General features: G+C 42.7%; 3 protein-coding genes across 4 annotated transcripts; 2 read left to right on the top strand and 1 right to left on the bottom strand.

Annotated features, from left to right (window-relative positions):
• Positions 1 to 295: 295 nt before the first annotated feature.
• ehd2 (EH domain containing 2) lies at positions 296 to 7,156 on the top strand. 2 transcript variants are annotated; one of them, XM_022738636.1, is made up of 7 exons: positions 296 to 739; positions 1,860 to 2,333; positions 2,442 to 2,618; positions 3,665 to 3,780; positions 4,884 to 5,296; positions 5,419 to 5,583; positions 5,740 to 7,156. In XM_022738636.1, exons 2-7 carry the CDS (start codon positions 2,113 to 2,115, stop codon positions 6,286 to 6,288), a joined length of 1,641 nt encoding a protein of 546 aa, XP_022594357.1. In that variant the 5' UTR covers positions 296 to 739; positions 1,860 to 2,112; the 3' UTR covers positions 6,289 to 7,156. The 2 variants fall into 2 exon arrangements, with proteins under 2 accessions (XP_022594357.1, XP_022594358.1); XM_022738637.1 differs by having other exon boundaries at positions 297 to 739; positions 3,665 to 3,762.
• A 2,754-nt stretch (positions 7,157 to 9,910) lies between these two features.
• nup88 (nucleoporin 88) lies at positions 9,911 to 12,070 on the bottom strand. The gene has a single exon (XM_022738398.1). The coding sequence runs from the start codon at positions 12,068 to 12,070 to the stop codon at positions 9,911 to 9,913; it is 2,160 nt and encodes a 719-aa protein (XP_022594119.1).
• A 21-nt stretch (positions 12,071 to 12,091) lies between these two features.
• Positions 12,092 to 16,372, top strand: psmd8 (proteasome 26S subunit, non-ATPase 8). The gene is made up of 7 exons (XM_022738515.1): positions 12,092 to 12,286; positions 12,928 to 13,000; positions 13,111 to 13,213; positions 13,313 to 13,478; positions 14,265 to 14,365; positions 14,966 to 15,077; positions 15,482 to 16,372. The coding sequence occupies exons 1-7, from the start codon at positions 12,107 to 12,109 to the stop codon at positions 15,617 to 15,619; spliced, it is 873 nt and encodes a 290-aa protein (XP_022594236.1). The 5' UTR covers positions 12,092 to 12,106; the 3' UTR covers positions 15,620 to 16,372.
• The last annotated feature ends 1,506 nt before the right edge of the window (positions 16,373 to 17,878 follow it).

Here is a 17,878-nt window from a genome sequence, read left to right as displayed (position 1 = left end):
ACAGAGTTTGGGAGGAGCAAGAGTGTTTATACTGTGGAGGGGAAAAACTGTTACATCTGTAAACGTATGACATGTTACAGTAAGCTGAGGAGAGAAAAAAACTAATCAAAAAAAATTTAAATACATGGAGAAGTTAAAAGCCACAACTGGAGTGGTGCAGCCTGAGGGTGTGTTTATCGTTATAAATATGCATAAGGACATTGTGAGGCGATGTCATGTTAAAAAAAGAAAAAAGGAAAAAAACAGCTCCACCCAAATTATTTATTCACAACCCCACTCCTCCAGCTCCACACCCTCTGGCCACAGCCCAGCTCATCCCTGCCCTGAGCAGAGTGTTAGTGCTGCCCACAGTGTTGCCAGGCATCCCTGGAAGAGGAGGTGCGTTAAACTAGGAGAAGGAAGCAAGGGGAGAGAAAAGTTAGCCTCAGTGTGGTTTGCTTTGTGCTCTTTCAGCAAGCAGAGTACGGATCCTTGCCAGATCTGGAGCTCATCTGATGTACATTAAACCCTGGGGAAGAACGATCCTCTATAATCTCGCTGCGTTGACGCTCTGCTGAGGGTTCCTATTTGCTGTCAGAGGTACACCCATACATGTAGCTGCAGCTCCTCGAAGACACTGACTGTTTTTGTCTCCTCAAGTCAAAATATTTTCCAAACTCCAGAGGGCAAACCTGGAGAGAGCGAGAGAAAGAGAGATCAAGGTGCTTGAAGAAGGCCGTGCTTTCTCCACAACAACTTGGTAAATACTCTTTTTTTTAAACTTTGAATATGGCTATAACAGTCTGCTTTCATTTGAACTTTTACTTTGCAGCAGAGGAAACCAAGGCTTGATGGTGTTTGGTAAGTGCGAAGATCAAAACTTAAATGAAGAATTAATTCACTTGGAAACTGTAAACCCTCAGTAGTCTTTTTGAAAATGTTTTCCATGTCTCATTTTGATATTACTGCCCTGATTCTTGTTGCTCCTGCAGGCTAAAATTGTACATTTTCTGTTCCAAAACGGTGTTGCAATTGTGGTACACAAACCCACAAGGCATTTTCCACCCTCCTTTAACTTTAGAAATTGATCTCAGAGCCTTAACTAAACCTTTAGGTATCACGCAAACCCCGTAGATCAACTTTTACTCATACAGCATGGCTGGCACAGAACTTGAAGTGTGTAATGGCAGGCAAATCACGTTTAATGTCCCTCCTGTAAATCTCCAGGGTTCGCCATTTTGACAAGAACTCTGTCCACACTGGTCTTGTGACATGTCAGTACTGTGTTGCCTAGTGTCCTCCAGGCAAATATTTTTTTTTATCCTAATTCAAATGGGATTTGAAAGAAAGAAGCTCTTCACAGATGAGCTCCCATCTGCTGATGCGTGTCTTACTTTTTGTGTCAGTCTTCTCATAATGAGGTGTGCCTTCAGTTCCTAATCTAGCACTTGTGTTTATGGAGACCACAGTGGAAAAAAAAATATGGGTTACATTAGTTTTTCCATGTATAGACTAACCCTTAAGAGGTCTTTTCCTTACATGAACAATTGAGCCGTGCACACATTTCATGTTCCACTGAGAGGAACTGCAGGGGATAAAAGGAATGTCTTACTCATTTCACTGTAAAGAAATGAGCTGTGCCTGTGCAGGGCTGGGTTTGCAAGTTTTCCAGCATGAACACCAGCTTTTTCCAGGCATGCACTGACAATGCTTGGCAGATTCCTGGTGGGCTGAAACTTACTCCAGATTCCACATCCTTACTCTAAGTTGTGACAGACTTTGATCACCGGGCACAAGAACAGCAAGAAACTTTTTTTATCACCTGGATTAATCTCATTTGGATTAACCTCTACCTGTCTCCTTTTCTGTCCTCGTTCCAGGAAATAAAAGTTGTCAGTGTTGCAACTGTTTTCAAAGGGGAAGATCCAGACTTCAAACAAAACCATCAGCCCTATCATTCCTCTCGACGTGTGCAGAGGAGGCTCCAAGGACAAGAGAGCAGTGTTCACATAAATACAGGAAACACCTGAAGGTTTTCCAAGGTTCAGCCCCAGGAAATACAGCTCCAAAAAAACAGACACAACTCTGACACTGATTTTTACAAGAAGCTCACAATCTCATTAGTCAATCAGCATGTCACGCTGGGGGCGAAAAAATGTGAAGAAGGCGCCGGAGGTGATCCGCACTGTGACAGAAGGGCTCAAGTCCCTGTATCGAAAGAAGCTGCTGCCTCTGGAGCAGTACTACGGTTTCCACGATTTCCACTCTCCCAGTCTGGAGGATGCAGACTTTGATAACAAGCCTATGGTGCTGGTGGTGGGACAGTACTCCACAGGGAAGACTACGTTCATCAAGTAAGACGTTCCAGCTGTGCATCAAACATTTGTTCACTGTTGAATTGTGTGTGATTGCAAAGTATCATTGGTGAAAAACAAATCACAAGCTATGTGTGTGACTGGCAGGTATCTACTGGAGCAGGATATTCCTGGGAGCAGGGTGGGACCTGAACCCACCACTGACTGCTTCACTGCTGTCATGCATGGGGAGGTGGAGGGAGTCATCCCTGGAAACGCCCTTATTGTAGATCCTAACAAGCCTTTCCGCAAACTCAACCCATTTGGAAATACCTTCCTGAACAGGTGAGAGCAAGGATTTTATTCACAGTGTGTTGTGTAATGATTTCCACCAAGGGAGCCAGATATATACTGTATATCAGCATGTAATGCACAGGCTCCACGAGAGAGTCCGAGGGGGGAAAACAGGGAAGGAGAGATAACAGTAATTTTTTTTTTAGGTCTTTGGAATTTCAAGTCCTTGTGCCAAATTTCAGAGCAGGGAGGCACTTGCCTTATTTGTGGAAAAACGGAGAAAGGGAGCGATATCACCCGAGAGGCTGATGAAAGCAAATGTGCTCAGACAGGAACAGCAATCTACGCAAGTTCAAAAGCAAGGTCAGAGGGCTCCACAGCCCCTCAGGGTGAAGACAAACAAATAGAGTCACAGACATTGTGAGGCTTTAGGGAAAGCTGTAAGAGAAATCTTCACACTCAAGGTTACTGTCCTGGCTGCCAGATTTCTGTGTATGTTTTTCCACTGTTGTGAACCAAGAAAGTCACATCTTACAATAAAGCCCTTTTAGCTACTCGGAGCATGGATGTGAAGGCCAGAAGTGACAGGAACATACAGTACTCCTGTTAATGGGGCTCCAAACATGGAGTTCAGATGCCAGTTTTCCAGCAGGGTCCCTCTCTCCCTCTGCAGGGTGTGTTTGTGAATGTATTTGCGTCGCTCCTTTTGCTTTGACTTCCTGTTCGGGGAGCCGGTGGGCTCGTTAAGCTCATAAGCTACAGGAAGTGGTGTTGTTGTTCTAAGCCACACATCGTTAGCAGGCCTTATTGTTTGATTCTGGCAGTAGTGGTCATTTTCCTTCAGGAAGCCCACAGCAATGAGAGGCCTGCTTGCACACAATGGCCTGCAGAGGGAGGGGTGGGAGGTCTGAAGAGGGCAGCTTCCAATCTGCTCTTTAGATAACATTGGCCTCTTTGATAAGAGTTAACCATTTTTCACATGATTTAGATTCTTTTCAATGACACCGACAATGTTTTCAAACGAAAATGACCTCTGTGAACTTGTGTCTTATCATCATTTATGTGAGTTTTCTCCTGTCTACTGATGATAATACCAGGTTCCAGTGTGCCCAGATGCCCAACCAGGTCCTGGAGAGTATCAGCATTATTGACTCACCGGGGATCCTGTCCGGGGCAAAGCAGAGAGTGAGCCGAGGTGAGGGAGGTAGCAAAGGTGAGGAGAGGGCATGGGGGGCCTGCAGAGACACACATCCCTGAGCGTCATCTCACAAACTCATCTCCTTGGCACGCCTGGATAACTCATGGGACTAGTTTGCTCTGTCACAATAACACTTGGCAGCAGGGCAAGAAAACTTCTCAACAGTGTACTGAGCAGCCATAAAATCCTAATCAGGAACAGGGGTAGTACAGACAAAAACATCTGGAGGAATATACTATAGAGAAATAGCTATCTTCGTCATCTCACTGTAGTTCTTCCACTTTTCTATTCATCCACGCTTCAAGTAACCCATTATTTAAGTCAATCTGCATGAGCAACTAACAAGTTGAAATGGTGAGTGCATCCACATTATGAAAAACACATTTCCTCACTTATCACCAGTGGTATCAGCCATACAGATAGTTTTGGTTTTGAAATATCCATCTGAGATTTCTTCCTCCCTGCCCCAGTACAATGGAGGTGAAAGGAATGTTGTTTGTGGTTCTCACAGGAATAAAAAAAAATTCTGCATCAATATGTCTTTCCAGAAACAGTGTCCCAGTTTCTCTGGCTAATCCGAGCTATTTCTTTGATAAGAAATAGTTCCAAGCGAAGTTTGTGGATTATCCAGAGTAACTAACATTGTTTTTGAAAAGACAGTGCTGATGATTTCTTTAACTATGAATATATGTGCACCACAAACAGTAGTCCATTGAAAGAAAATTCAGTGATGGTTATCTGAAATCCTAGGAGAATAAAACCTAAAACTACCTTTGTGGCTATACCACAGGAGGTATATAATCAAATGTTTTTTTTGTAAGTTGGGTGAACTGAACCTATTAGTATGATTATGTTGATACAGATGAAGAAATCACGTAGTTTGGAAATTTTGATGTTAAAAGTCAAAGAATTGCTTTTACAACGTGGTATCTTACAAAAAGTGAGGGTGTCTGAATGTACAGTTATAGTGGGTTTGACACATACATATAAGAATAAGGTGTGACGGGTTTGTGTCTGTGTCGACCTTCTACTCTCTCCTGGCCCCAGATTTTTTTTTTGCACATAATGATAGACTCAGATTTTTATACTGTTTTATTTTCCTTTTTATATTCAAACAGGTTATGACTTCCCAGCTGTGCTGCGCTGGTTTGCTGAACGCGTGGACCGCATCATCCTGCTGTTTGATGCCCATAAACTGGAGATATCCGATGAGTTCTCCGAGGCCATCGGTGCCCTGAAGGGCAACGAGGACAAGCTGCGCGTGGTGCTCAACAAGGCAGACATGGTTGGCACCCAGCAGCTGATGCGGGTGTACGGTGCACTCATGTGGTCCCTGGGGAAGGTGTTTGGCACCCCAGAGGTTCTGCGCGTCTACATCGGCTCCTTCTGGTCAGAGCCACTGATGGTTACAGACAACCGTAAGCTGTTTGAGCTGGAGGAGGAGGATCTGTTCGCTGACATCCAAAACCTCCCTCGCAATGCAGCTTTACGCAAGCTCAACGACCTGGTCAAGAGGGCACGTCTGGTTAGGGTGTGTGTTTTTTAGTGTTCATTAAATGATTACTGATGCATTGACATTACTGCATTATATTTATGTTAGAAGTGTTAAAAGATTGGTGGAAGTAGCCTTTGCTATGCTTCTCTTATTCCCAGGTCCACGCCCACATCATCAGCTATCTGAAGCAGGAGATGCCTTCTGTCTTCAGAAAGGACAATAAAAAGAAGAATCTGATCTACCAGCTGCCAGTTATTTTCTCCAAGATCCAGCTGCAGCACAACATTTCTGCTGGAGACTTCCCAGATTGTGCCAAGATGCAGGTCAGTCTGAGTTTGTTGGTTTTCACTAATGGGTACATCTGAGAGGCAAATGTGAAGCCTTCTTTTGAATTACTCCAAAAACTGTTTAGTTAATATTTAGAAAGAAAAAACGTAAAATCTTCTAGCTAACGCATTTTTGTCATTCCCTTTTTTAAGGAGCAACTGATGGTTCACGATTTCACCAAATTCAAAACCTTGAAGCCTAATCTGATGGCAGCCCTGGATGAGTTGCTCTCCGCTGACATTGCCAAACTAATGCCCCTCCTGCGGCAGGAGGAGCTGGAGGCAGGTGAGCAACTAGGCGTGCAGGGTGGAGCCTTCCTGGGGACCCGTGGTGGACCATTCTCTGAGGGCGACCCCTTCACCGAGGAGAACGGAGAGGGACCAGAGGAGGAGGAGGACTGGGTGGTGACCAAAGACAAGCCCAAATATGATGAGATCTTCTATAACCTCGCTCCCAATGAGGGGAAACTGAGCGGCAATAAGGCTAAGGACTGGATGGTGAGCTCCCGCCTGCCCAACTCGGTGCTGGGTCGCATCTGGAAGCTGTCAGATGTGGACCGTGATGGCATGCTGGATGATGAAGAATTTGCGCTAGCTAGCCACCTGATTGAGGTCAAGCTGGAGGGCCACGGTCTTCCACCTGAGCTCCCCAACCGTCTGATCCCACCCTCCAAACGCAGGCAGAAAGGTTCTGATGCATAAACATGTCACAAAGTCCCTGGAGCTGAGAGACTATTCTCTACTGGCTGTCACACTTCTGCTACTGTTTGTATTTGCTCATCCCCCCCCCCAGACCCATGTCAAAATGTTGTATGTAATGTGTTCAACTTTTCTTCTGAGACTGATTTTGGTCTCGTACAATGGAACATGCTGTATTTAAGTGCAAGTCTTACCTTTGAGACTATAACAAGGGCTTACTGCCAAAGATTGTGTATTTAGAAGTCACACTGGTCTGGTTGCTTCTTCCCTTTGGCTTCTCAAAGTTTGCTTTATATGATGAACTTTTAAAAATATATCTACTTGTGTTTGCTGAGCAGAAGTAAATAAAGGCTGGCGCCCTCTAAGCGAGCAGTATTTGGCTTATATTTCACAGAATACAGAGCAAAAACTGTATTTAATCTTTAAATTTAACATTCCTCCAGTGATTAGACTGGGGTGGCACAGTATTATCTTGGTGATAATTTGTAGGATTACGCCATTTTCAGATTGGGCCATTCCAGTGACGTTATCATCTACAAATGTATTTACAAAGACTTATTTTGCAGAAATGATTTGTTTATAGCATTTTCAACTCAAACTGGCAGCACAAATCTAATAACCTGAATGCATTTCACTTTGATGCTTTACGTGCCACCATTTTTGTGCATACTTTATATATTATTTTTGTAATTGTTTCTGTTGTTTTGTATGTGCAGGAGCAAGACTTCAGTTATATAAAAGAACATTACATGCTGAGATGAACTTTTCAACCAGATCGAATGATTGATTTATTACTGACTACTGTACACAGCTCCACCAAATGTTCTTATGTTAACTATTATTGTAACCAAATAAAAATTCCCTGACTGTGTCTCGTCTCTTTTGTGACCCTTATGTAAGTGAAATAGTTTGTTGAAGTTCTTAAACTTTGTTGAAGTTCTTAAACATAAAGTACATGGTACAGAAATAATAGTTGGGTGCATTTAACTTGGCACTTTTAACAAGATTTTCTTTTCTATCAAGCTCAGTTGGTCTCTTAGCGACAGACGAGATAAACAGTGACTCACCCTCTCCCCTGCCAAGTCCCCATACCACCATTTTCCGAGGCTCTCTCCCCTCTCATTCCCACCATCTGAAGCTATTTCTCTCCCTCCCTCCCTCTCGAACACACACAAACACACACACACACATAGTTAAGTACAGTCCATTCCCCCTCATCTCTGGTTAGCTCAACATTCACACTCTCACTAGGCTGCCTGTGCATCCTCTTGGTTTTACCCTGTGTAAACTATGTGGTATGAGCACAAATATGTGTCTCGTGTAGAGATGCGTGTGTTTCACATGAGGGTTCCGAGATCTGCGAAAGAAGGGGTGGCCTCCCTGCCTCCGTGTTCCACTCCTCCATGGAAAGAAACACAAATGAGAAACAGAGGCAAACCAGCTCTTTCCTCCCGGCTCTCTGGCTTACAGTGACTCACATGTGAAGAATGTGGTGGGCTGGCCCAAGAGTTATTAATATCTCCTTTCCTAGGGTCCGCTAAGGTTCCTCAGTCTTATGCACAGGATCTAGACACTGTACCTTTATGAAAGACTTTAACAACATCCCCCTATTTGGAGTGTTCCTGTGCTAGCACTGCAGTACACCACACCCTCTCCTGTGTATTTGTGTGTGAGAGAGCAAGAGGGAGGTAATATGTGAAAACAGTCAAGTATGGTGTCAAAATTCACTGAGGACAGCTGAAATCTTCATGTCGAAATATAGTTTCTTGATTTTAAATAAACTAATGCTGACTTCTTGTATATTTTCAAGTCATTGCTGGTAATTCTGTTCGCCATTTTAGAGAGCAGAATAAAAAATCCCCATAGCAGTTTGAACAATGTCAGCCTGTTACATAATTAGGCTATGCTGAGTCATAAACCATTTCAAACATTTGTTGCTCAAATCAAGCTACACAGTGATGCCACAGCAACAGGGTTAGACTTACAGACTTGCAGAGGACCCCCACCAACAACAGACATCCCCAACAATGAGGCTTACTCAACGAAACCGGGGTCTCCGTATACGTCACTCAGTGTTTACATGGGGAATTCCTCACTAGCAAACCTGCAGTGGAGGAAAAACTGAGGTAATCAACTCTGGAGTGGGGTGACATCTGGTGGATACAGGATTCCTGACCACCCTACACTGAAACTGTAAAGCACTGTTTCCAACTGTAGATGGCAGACTGGAGGCATGCAGCTGTGTGTATTACAGGATAGGTTCACATATCTTCAAGGTTCGTCAAGGTTATAATGTTCACTTTTTATTATACTGTTTTAGAGCGGTGTTGATTCAACTGTATGATAATGTTGGAGGGTGTGGTGTTGTTGAGCTGTATTACATTATAGAGATGTTTAATATTTAGCCTACCCTCACTCATAAGAATGGGGTGGACAAAATAATAGAAACCTGTACACATAATGCAATACAATTCAACAGCGCCACAGACTGGTGCTCTCAAAATCACCATAAAGTTGAATCAACGCCCCTCTAAAACAACTTCATTAAAAACTGATGTTAAGCTTCATGAAAGTAGATTTTATAGCAGGGCTGTATTAGTTTTAGCTAGGTGTACCTAATAAATGGCCAACTGAGTGTGTGTTGTCAGAGTTACTGGTCGCTGTAATTGTTCCACCTGTCCATACTGGCCCTGAAGCAAACCCTGATTTAGGTCAAAATCTGAAACCTTTAGTGCAAAACAACATGTCAAAGTTCAGCCAAACCTAAAAGGAGGCATCAGCAGAGTTAATCAAATCAAGAGGGTATCTTACAGACTGCTGAAGCTACACAAAACCTTCAGCTGAAACTAATTATGTATATATAATACACAGCTGGATGTAACAAGGATTGTGAATTTAACCACCATCTCTTTTGGAGTTGCATTAAGAAGTGATCCCTTGATGGCCAGTATAGACAGAGGGAATGAATACAGTGACCAAATACTTTCAATTTACTTATGGAAAATAACTAATTTGTGAACCTATCCTTTCTTTTTTAAATATATAATTCAGTACTTTTGTTTAGTATTTTTATTTTAGTCTAAACCTCGTTTAACTCAATATATTTTTTAAATCACTTGTAATTTCACTTATCAAAGATCTTGTACAATAGTAATAATGTAATTGGTCACAAATGACAAATAAAGTCAGTTATGAGAGAAAGTTACAGTTTATTACTTATCCAAAAAGTGAACAAATCATGTTGAAAACAGCTTGGTAAGCTTAGCTCAAAATATATCCCACTTTACCTGACCATACATGACGTATTCTGCTCTGACTAAATCACTGACTCAAACCTTTACATTTAGAAACATTGATGTAAAATTATGCAAAATGTTGCAACACTCAAAAGCAAAACTATTTTATCCCTATTAAGAGACAAACAATATATGGTAAGAAATGTAAAGCTATATCAGTATATAAAAATCTCTCAATTCAAATACCCATTCCACACATGGCACATGTACTGGGAAATAAAGCTCTGATTCCAGCTTCTCAACAAACATCACAAAAAGGCAGATTTGATGACTGACTGTATTCACAAGAGCATTTGAAAACATTTTCCCCTGTTGTTTTGTACCAGTGCTTAGAAACTGAAATGGTTTTTGATGTCTTTTATCTGCTTCATCATGTCACCGATTTGCTGTCCCTGTTCTCTAAGGACATCCTGAACAACTTTCTTCTGGTGGGCATTGAGTGAGACTGTTGTCCTGGCTGCTGGCACATCCTTGTCCACTTGTGTCTTCTGGTAGTCCATCTTCATGTTCACCTGTTTGATGCAGTTGTCCAGGTGTTTCAGTTGATCGTTGATGGTCTGCAGCTCCTTCTTCATATCCTTTTCACTGTTTGACAGTATCGGCAGTTGGCTTTGCAAACTGCCCAGCACTTTTTTAACCCTGTTCATAATGGTTTCCTGGCGATACTTTGCATCTTCGTACTTATCAGCCAGCCTCTCTGCTGCCTCTCTCAGACTCTTCCTCTCCTCCCTGCACAGAGTCAGCTCTTCCAGCTGCTTGTTCTTCTGGCCTGTCAGGAGCTTTACCCTTCTCTGCATCTCTTCACGGGCCATGTCCTGCTTGAGAATGTACTCCTCACGGAAGACCTGTGTGGCTCTGCTGAGGAGTTGCAGACACTCTGGAGGGGGTGGTGATGTGTCCTTGTCCCCAGCCTTAAGTACAAGAGGATTGGTGGAGCTACGTGCCAGGATGTTGCGGATGTGCTGCTCAAAGGAGTCATTGGCCAACCCACGCAGAGGGGAGCTAGCAGAGCCTGGACCTGGATGGGAACAGAGCAGGGGTGGTGAGGGAGGGCGAATAGAGCTCAGCAGGGGCAACAGGATGCACTCGTAGGTCGTGGTGATGCAGATCATGGTGGCACCCAAGGAAAGATCGGACACAATCAAAAAGCCACGAACCGGAGCTGACTGACTGGTTAGGAGTGGTCTGGTACAAAGAATGTGCTCTACAATACAGCGCTTCTCAGCAGCCAGCTCCTGGAGACTGTCCTTATCCTCCTCATTTGACTGGAGGAACTTCTGCAGTTTGTTGACCCAGATTAACCCCACACTGTGCACTCCTGCTTCGTGGGTACAATGATACCTGTGCTGGCACAGGGGATCTCTGTGCAGTCTGATTGGGCAGGTGAAATCAAACTCTTGAGGCTCCTCGTCCTCTCCTGTGGCTACTTTGAGGGTGAGCTCTAGCTCGACACACTCAAAAACATACAGAGCTGGCACTGACTCTGTGGCTCGGATCCATTTTTCTACTGTCCCCGTCTCCTCCTCTTCTTCAGACTCCAGCACCACACAGTGATACAGTGTGCCTGTTTCTGTGGCAATGACCAGGATACTGGGCACACATGGCAGGCAGAGAATGGCACAAGCATCATAACCATAGTTGTCCTCTGCTGCAGGATACATGGGGAGGGGTCCAACTGGTTTACTTAGACTCACACCATTTGCCTGGCTCGTGTAGCTCACATAGGTCTCCCCATTTTCGTAGAGGATGTACAGAGGATAGACCAGCTGATCTTTGGAGCACTGTGCTGCCAGCTGCCGAGGGGGGGACGAAACCGGCCCGAAGTCAAACGCCACTGCTATCTCGCCTAGAGATGCTGCATAGGAGCAGACCGGAGGATGGACACTGCTGTCATCTTCCGACTGCGACACAGGCAGGATTTTGGCCGGGGTTTGGGATGACTTTAAGCCGTAAAACCTGATGGTGTTGTCAGATGTGAGTAGCACCAGGTGGGGCTCATCGGTCTCGCTGGGGTACCAAGCCGCGTGCCGCAGATTCACCGACGGTGAGCTGGTGAAGAAACGCTCCGCGACAGGGATGGTCCTGCAGTTGATTTCGCTCCGTCCACCCTCGAATTCGGACCTCTTGCCCCACCGCTGAGGAAGCTCCAGCACAGAGACGCCCCGCTGCCCCACGAGCGCGACGTGGTGTTGCGTTGGACTTAGCAAGACCTGGCAAACCTCGAAGAGAGGAGGGTTGATGCACAGCAACGTTTGATAGTTCCCGCTGCTGCGACTCTCATCTGAGTTCAACTGTCTCAGGTTGGTCGTGTAAAACACGCGGTCTGCGTCGTCCCACAAGAAAAAGTCCCCGCCCAAACAAAAGGTGAGGTTTTTAGCGACCCCGCTTTCATTTGTGTTGTGTTCGGAATCCAACTTCTCTCGTATCTTTTTGAAGATGGTATGGTTTGGTAAGTCATTCAGCCACCGCTCCGCGCCGAATGCCGCCATCTTGATCCGCCGTCTGTTGCAGAGGGAAAACGATCCATGGCAACACGAGTTATTCACGACAGTCGTTTAACGTATTACGGTGGCCGGTGTCGTACATTTTGCAGAATCACCATGGCGTTGAAAGAGACCGCTGGGTTGTACGAGACGCTCAAAGCGGAGTGGAACAAGAAAAACCCAAACTTGAGTAGATGTGGAGAACTTCTGACCAAGCTCAAGGTAGACTCTCTCGTCGATTTACCCGCTTTTGGTTTTACTAGTCGAAGCAGGAACACTGTTTACTTAAGAAGTGTCAGCGCTGTTAGCAAATGTAGCTAAGCGGGCTAAGCTAAACAAGCTAACATTGGATGTAGAGTTTTGTTTGTTAAACTTTAGACACCTGCAGTCTTATTGTTTTGATTATAATAACGTTGAGCTATTAGCCTTTGGGTGACACGACAATTTTTCGAGGATTCCTGTTAACGATAATCAGGAAACTAATCATTATTGTCAGTATTGCTAACACATTGTACCTTTTCGCTAATTCATTGTCCAGCTAATGTCAACCTGGAACTGACATCAAAATAAACATTTGACGGAGGTTAGTTGAGTAGTTATTCTGCAGCTTGTTTTCCTAATGGTAAAGGAGAGTTGGCCTTTATTTATTGATTATTAGGTTGTAGCTCCTGTGATTTTATTATTTTGTTTTGATGATATTAAAAAATTTTCCGTAACCGTCACAGGAAGAGCTGGCAGTACGTTTGATTCTGTTATGAAGGATTAATACGATCATCTTATATTATGATGAAGAATTAGGTGAACACAAGCGACGCATTAAGTTTGAAATTTTGTAGAAATTGACGCAAAACATTTCTTTACAGGTTTCATTACTGGAGCTGAACTTTTTACCTACCACTGGGTCTGCGCTCACCAAGCAGCAGCTCATTTTAGCTCGTAAGTACAGGTGTCAAATCAAGACGGGCAACATTCATATTAATCGTGTTAGGCAAAGTCGCAGGACAGAAGATATCATTAGCTAAGACAGATGTGTGTCTGTGTTTCAGGCGATGTCCTTGAAATTGGAGCCTTGTGGAGTATCCTCAAGAAGGACATCCCATCATTTGAGAGATACATGGCCCAGCTAAAATGTTACTACTTTGATTACAAGTAATGTCACCTTTTTATTTTTAACGTGTAGTGGGATTTTGTGATATGGTGCTCACAGGCTTTTTCTTACATTGCTTTCTCTTTACCTTTGTCATTAAGGGATGAACTGCCCGAAGCCGCCTACATGCATCAGTTGCTTGGACTGAACCTGCTCTTCCTGCTCTCACAGAACCGTGTGTCTGAGTTTCACACAGAACTTGAGAGACTGAGTGCACGAGATATTCAGACCAACGTATACATCAGACACCCAGTGTCCTTAGAACAGGTGTTGCAGTTTATCCCTTGACAAAGCACAAATTTAGGTTTTGATATTGCATTGTTTTTCTGCAGTGACCAGGTATCATGGGTAAAATTTTGATATTTTTACGCCCACTTAGTAATTTGTATCCTTAAATTGCCTAATTTTTCCCTCAAATGAATAATTTGGCATCTCAAATTACAGAAGTAATGCCATAAATCAACATTGTTACATTCTTGCCGCAGCAGGAACTGATTCCAGGTGGTCCTGGCTAGTACAGGCAAGTAAGGAGGAGCATCCAGTAGGTTAGTGGCAGTCTAGCAGCTTTAGAGTAGTGGGTACACTAAAATTAATGAATTAATTCCATCAGATTATCACAGTCACTGCATTTGCCCTTTGTCTCCTCAACATGGTATTTCTTATACACTATTTATATTACAATTAACTTTTCAGTACTCCATGTCTACTTTTGACTGGGCAGATTTTATCAGACATGCCTCTGTGTAACGCATTGCAAAATATATGGTGAAATGCTTCAGTCCAGTCATAGACAATCTACATGGGTCACGCAATATTTAATACACAATTTTGGCCTGAAATAAATGGATGTGCTGTCTGTGATATATTGTTTTCACAAACAATAAATTCAGAGGTACAAATTACTAATCAATTGGCACAAATTATCAAAAATATTCCCTTAGATACATGGTTGGGTCTACAAAATTCTCCATTTACATAATATTAGCACTACGTCAATAAAACTTGCATGTAAATTCCACCTTAATGTTTTATATCCTCTCCTGGTCATTTCAGTACTTGATGGAGGGAAGCTACAACAAGGTATTTCTGGCCAAAGGCAACATCCCTGCTGAGAGCTACACATTTTTTATAGATATTCTGCTTGACACAATTCGGTAAGGATCAACTTATCATTTCTACACTTGTTTAATTGATGCAGTCCCTTCCTCATGCTTAATAACCAATGCCGCTGTCTATTTTCCCTTTGAAAATAATCCTTGTTTGTTAATCGTACATTTTGTTTCAGGTCCCAATGCATCTTTTGGTTTTAAAGTTTTTCTTATGTAAAACCATGGTCATGGAAAATACTGGTGTGTGATTGGTTGGCAAAAGTTAATTAAAACCATATATTAAGACACTTTCACCATAGATGCAGTCTGCAGTTTAAACACCTTTCTAAATTAGTGAGAAGATATGTTAAACTGTAGGTAACAACAGCAATAACACTGATGGTTTATGCTATCTTGCTAGTGAACTCAACACATTGATCAAAAGACATGAAAATGGCTGATAACATAACATATCCACCCTCTTCTTTCCTGGTAAGGTGTCATGATATAGAAAATGATGGACTCTGCAAAGGAAACAACTATATCTCAGTTATTTTCATTTATCAGGAAGGAAACCTCAATGTTAATAGTTTTTTCATGATGTTTAATCTTCTAATCTTCTTTTAAAGATAACTGCAGCTAAATCTGTGACCTTTTCAATTGCAGTGATGAGATCGCAGGTTGCATAGAGAAAGCGTATGAGCAGATCCAGTTCAGTGAAGCCACTCGTGTGCTTTTCTTCAGTTCCCCCAAAAAGATGACAGAGTATGCCAAGAAGGTATGTATACTTTCATATGGGAATTAGACTAAAATTATAAGTCATGTGGTATGCAGAGATAATGAGATGAAAACAATGGGTTTCTGCATGGTTTTAATAGCAACAGCCTGTGAGGGTTGTACAACAAGACCAAGCATAATATAAATATAAATCTATTACTTGGTCAAATATGTAGTGTTTAAATATATGGAAACTTATATGACAATTTAAGTAAGGTGGAAAAAGCTAGACATTGACTTTGAATGGAATTACAGATTAGTTATTATGTTTAACCTTCAGCTGTTCATTAACAAGTTGCTCCTGTGATTTAATTTGTAAAACTGAAACAAAGCTCCTTCCTCGATTGTTGCCTACAGAGAGTAAAATTGCCAAACAGCCAAAGGTGATTGTTCTTCTCATTTCAGAGGGGATGGAGTTTGAGCCAAGATGGCTATTACTCTTTCACCAGTCAGCAGCAGCGGACAGAAGAGGTGACCATCCCCTCTACAGAGCTGGCACAACAGGTCATCGAATATGCACGACAGCTGGAAATGATTGTGTAATCCGCCTCCAGGAATACACTCAACTATGTACAGACACACTCAGACACACACGACGCTGATCCAATGTACATCCACTCAGTTCAAATGCAGTTTCCCTGAGGATTATGACTTCATTTATTGCCAGAACTATTTTTCCTGTACTCTTACACCTATCTACAGGTCTTCTGTCTGGCAGTTTGCTGTCATTTTAAAAGATGGGGAACAAACCTAAAAGTATCACAGGTGACCAGTCTATTCAACAGTTGCTACATATCTACCTTTATTCAAGAAATTCAAGGGTTTAAAATATTACATTTAATTATTTCATTCAAGATTCCATCTGTCCAACATTAAAAATGAGCTGTTCATGGGTCATTCCCAGCTGGTGACTGAAAAACAAGAACTTCCAAGCCCAGCATTTAATACCCTTGGCGCTCAGCTCTTTTACAACTACAAGAAAGTTCATCACAATCACCACCCTGTGACTTTGCCTTTCAGTGTCACTCAAAACTATCAACACAACAGAACTTTTTTTTTCCCACAAATTCAGGCAAACTCTTTTTATATACAAAGTTCATTTTCTCGTTAGTAGAGCTCACAGAAATGTATTGCCCTTGCCTTGTATCCTAGCAACTGACAGAATTGCCATTGAAGTTTGAGTGTTTTCTAAATGGTAATGCCTCTTTCTCCCTAGATGGTTTGTAATCCAGTTGATCTTACAATGCAAGTCTTTGTCTGCAATAAATGATTCAGAGAATAAACTTTTTGAATGACTGTGCGTTTCAGTTTGTTTACACTACAACTCTAACTCTTCTTGGAAGCAAGTCATTAAACAGGAACTAATTTTAATTTTCAAGTCAATAACATTTTTTAATGTCTTTTCTCATTCTTGAGAATCTCCTCCCTCCCCATCTTCCATCTGTCTCAGTGTTAAGCAAGCTGCGAGTATTGCGGTGGTGAACTCAAAGAGGCTCACACTTCATTTGGGCAGTTGTCAATCCTGTGGAGTTTTTTGGCAAAGAAGAATAAAGATAAAGACAAATGAAAATACAAAGAAGAGCAAAACAGTTGGCAGATTTAAGATTGTGTAGTTAATCATTGACTCCTCTTGTAAAACAGTTGGAAGTGTAATGTGCAGCTCACCACTTTTGGACGTTAGGTGGCAAACCTGTCCCTGGGTTATGTTTACAGCGCGCCTTGCGGGGACAGGATGGATTCACAGTAAACTGGGGCCAGCGACCCTCACCAACGACTTTGTGTCGAGAATTCACTGGAGCGGTGATGTCTGGCTCCTGTTTTTCAACCTGACCATTTTTCCCATTCGTTTTTTCTTCCATAATGACACTTCCTGTATTATTCATAGGCTGGTTTTGCTTTAATGCTATGGGTGTGCATTTTTTATTTAGCTTAACAGCAACAGTATCTTGAGGCTGGGAAACCGTAAGGTCGAACTGAAGCATTAACTTGACATTTGTGTCTGCATCAGTTCCTGCCTTTTGAGTGGCACCATTATTTGGGGCAGCTGTAGGCATCTTCTCCACTACTGGGACATGTGGTGCTACAGCTTTCATGCTGACTTTTTGCATGCAAGGTGAAGTGTTTCCATAGTCAGCTTTGTTAGGTTGAGGTATTAGTTGTTGGTTGTTGTGTTTCTTGACTGGGTTTTCTTCCAGGGCAGTGCAAATTTGCTGCTGTGAACTCTCTGGCACAATGGTGACTGTTTCTTCAGTTGTTTGCTGGGAACTCCTACTGCCATCTCCTGGCGGAGCCTTTAATTGCTTTGCTAGTTTCTGCCTTAGCCTTATTTTGGCAGCGTTAGCTCTGCCTCTTTCTGATTTGTCCATGACCCAATATTGATAGACAACTGATACATTGGTGACACTGTCTTGGTTCAAGCAATGCTTGCTTAATGCAGTTTCCTTATTGTTCACCTGAGTGTTTGGCTGATTTGACATTTGCGTTGTATGGTCAAGTGACTCTGTGGGCTTGGTGGTATGCTCTTCAGCAAGACCTGATTTTGCAGTTGTGATTAGCAGTTCAATGTTGTGAGCCTTGTCTGTTGCATGGCATGCTACATTCATATTAGAGGGAACACACTTGGATTTCTGACTCAGTGATTTGGTGATCTTTGCTTTCGTCTGTGCCTCTGCTTCTTTGCTGTGTAGGTTTTCTGTAGGTACACTTCTGACTATCTCTATGCACTTGTGAGGCAGAGCTTCTTGCATTTTAGAGCCAAAAAGTTGAGTGATTGTCTCTTGCTCCTCTGTACTCCATGAGCTG

Source organism: Seriola dumerili, unplaced genomic scaffold (genome assembly GCF_002260705.1).
Source record: "Seriola dumerili isolate Sdu_G_001 unplaced genomic scaffold, Sdu_1.0 BDQW01000036.1, whole genome shotgun sequence".
Lineage (NCBI taxonomy): Eukaryota > Metazoa > Chordata > Actinopteri > Carangiformes > Carangidae > Seriola > Seriola dumerili.
This window is presented reverse-complemented; position numbering and strand designations above follow the sequence as displayed.

Bases quoted from the DNA above. Each gene is read 5' to 3' on its own strand.
- ehd2 (XM_022738636.1), top strand. From the start codon at position 2,113: ATGTCACGCTGGGGGCGAAAAAATGTGAAGAAGGCGCCGGAGGTGATC. The intron at 2,334-2,441 runs GTAAGACGTTCC...TGTGACTGGCAG, and splicing joins GGGAAGACTACGTTCATCAA to GTATCTACTGGAGCAGGATA. The intron at 5,297-5,418 runs GTGTGTGTTTTT...TCTTATTCCCAG, and splicing joins AGAGGGCACGTCTGGTTAGG to GTCCACGCCCACATCATCAG.
- nup88 (XM_022738398.1), bottom strand. From the start codon at position 12,070: ATGGCGGCATTCGGCGCGGAGCGGTGGCTGAATGACTTACCAAACCAT.
- psmd8 (XM_022738515.1), top strand. From the start codon at position 12,107: ATGGCAACACGAGTTATTCACGACAGTCGTTTAACGTATTACGGTGGC. The intron at 13,001-13,110 runs GTAAGTACAGGT...TCTGTGTTTCAG, and splicing joins GCAGCAGCTCATTTTAGCTC to GCGATGTCCTTGAAATTGGA. The intron at 14,366-14,965 runs GTAAGGATCAAC...TTTCAATTGCAG, and splicing joins ATTCTGCTTGACACAATTCG to TGATGAGATCGCAGGTTGCA.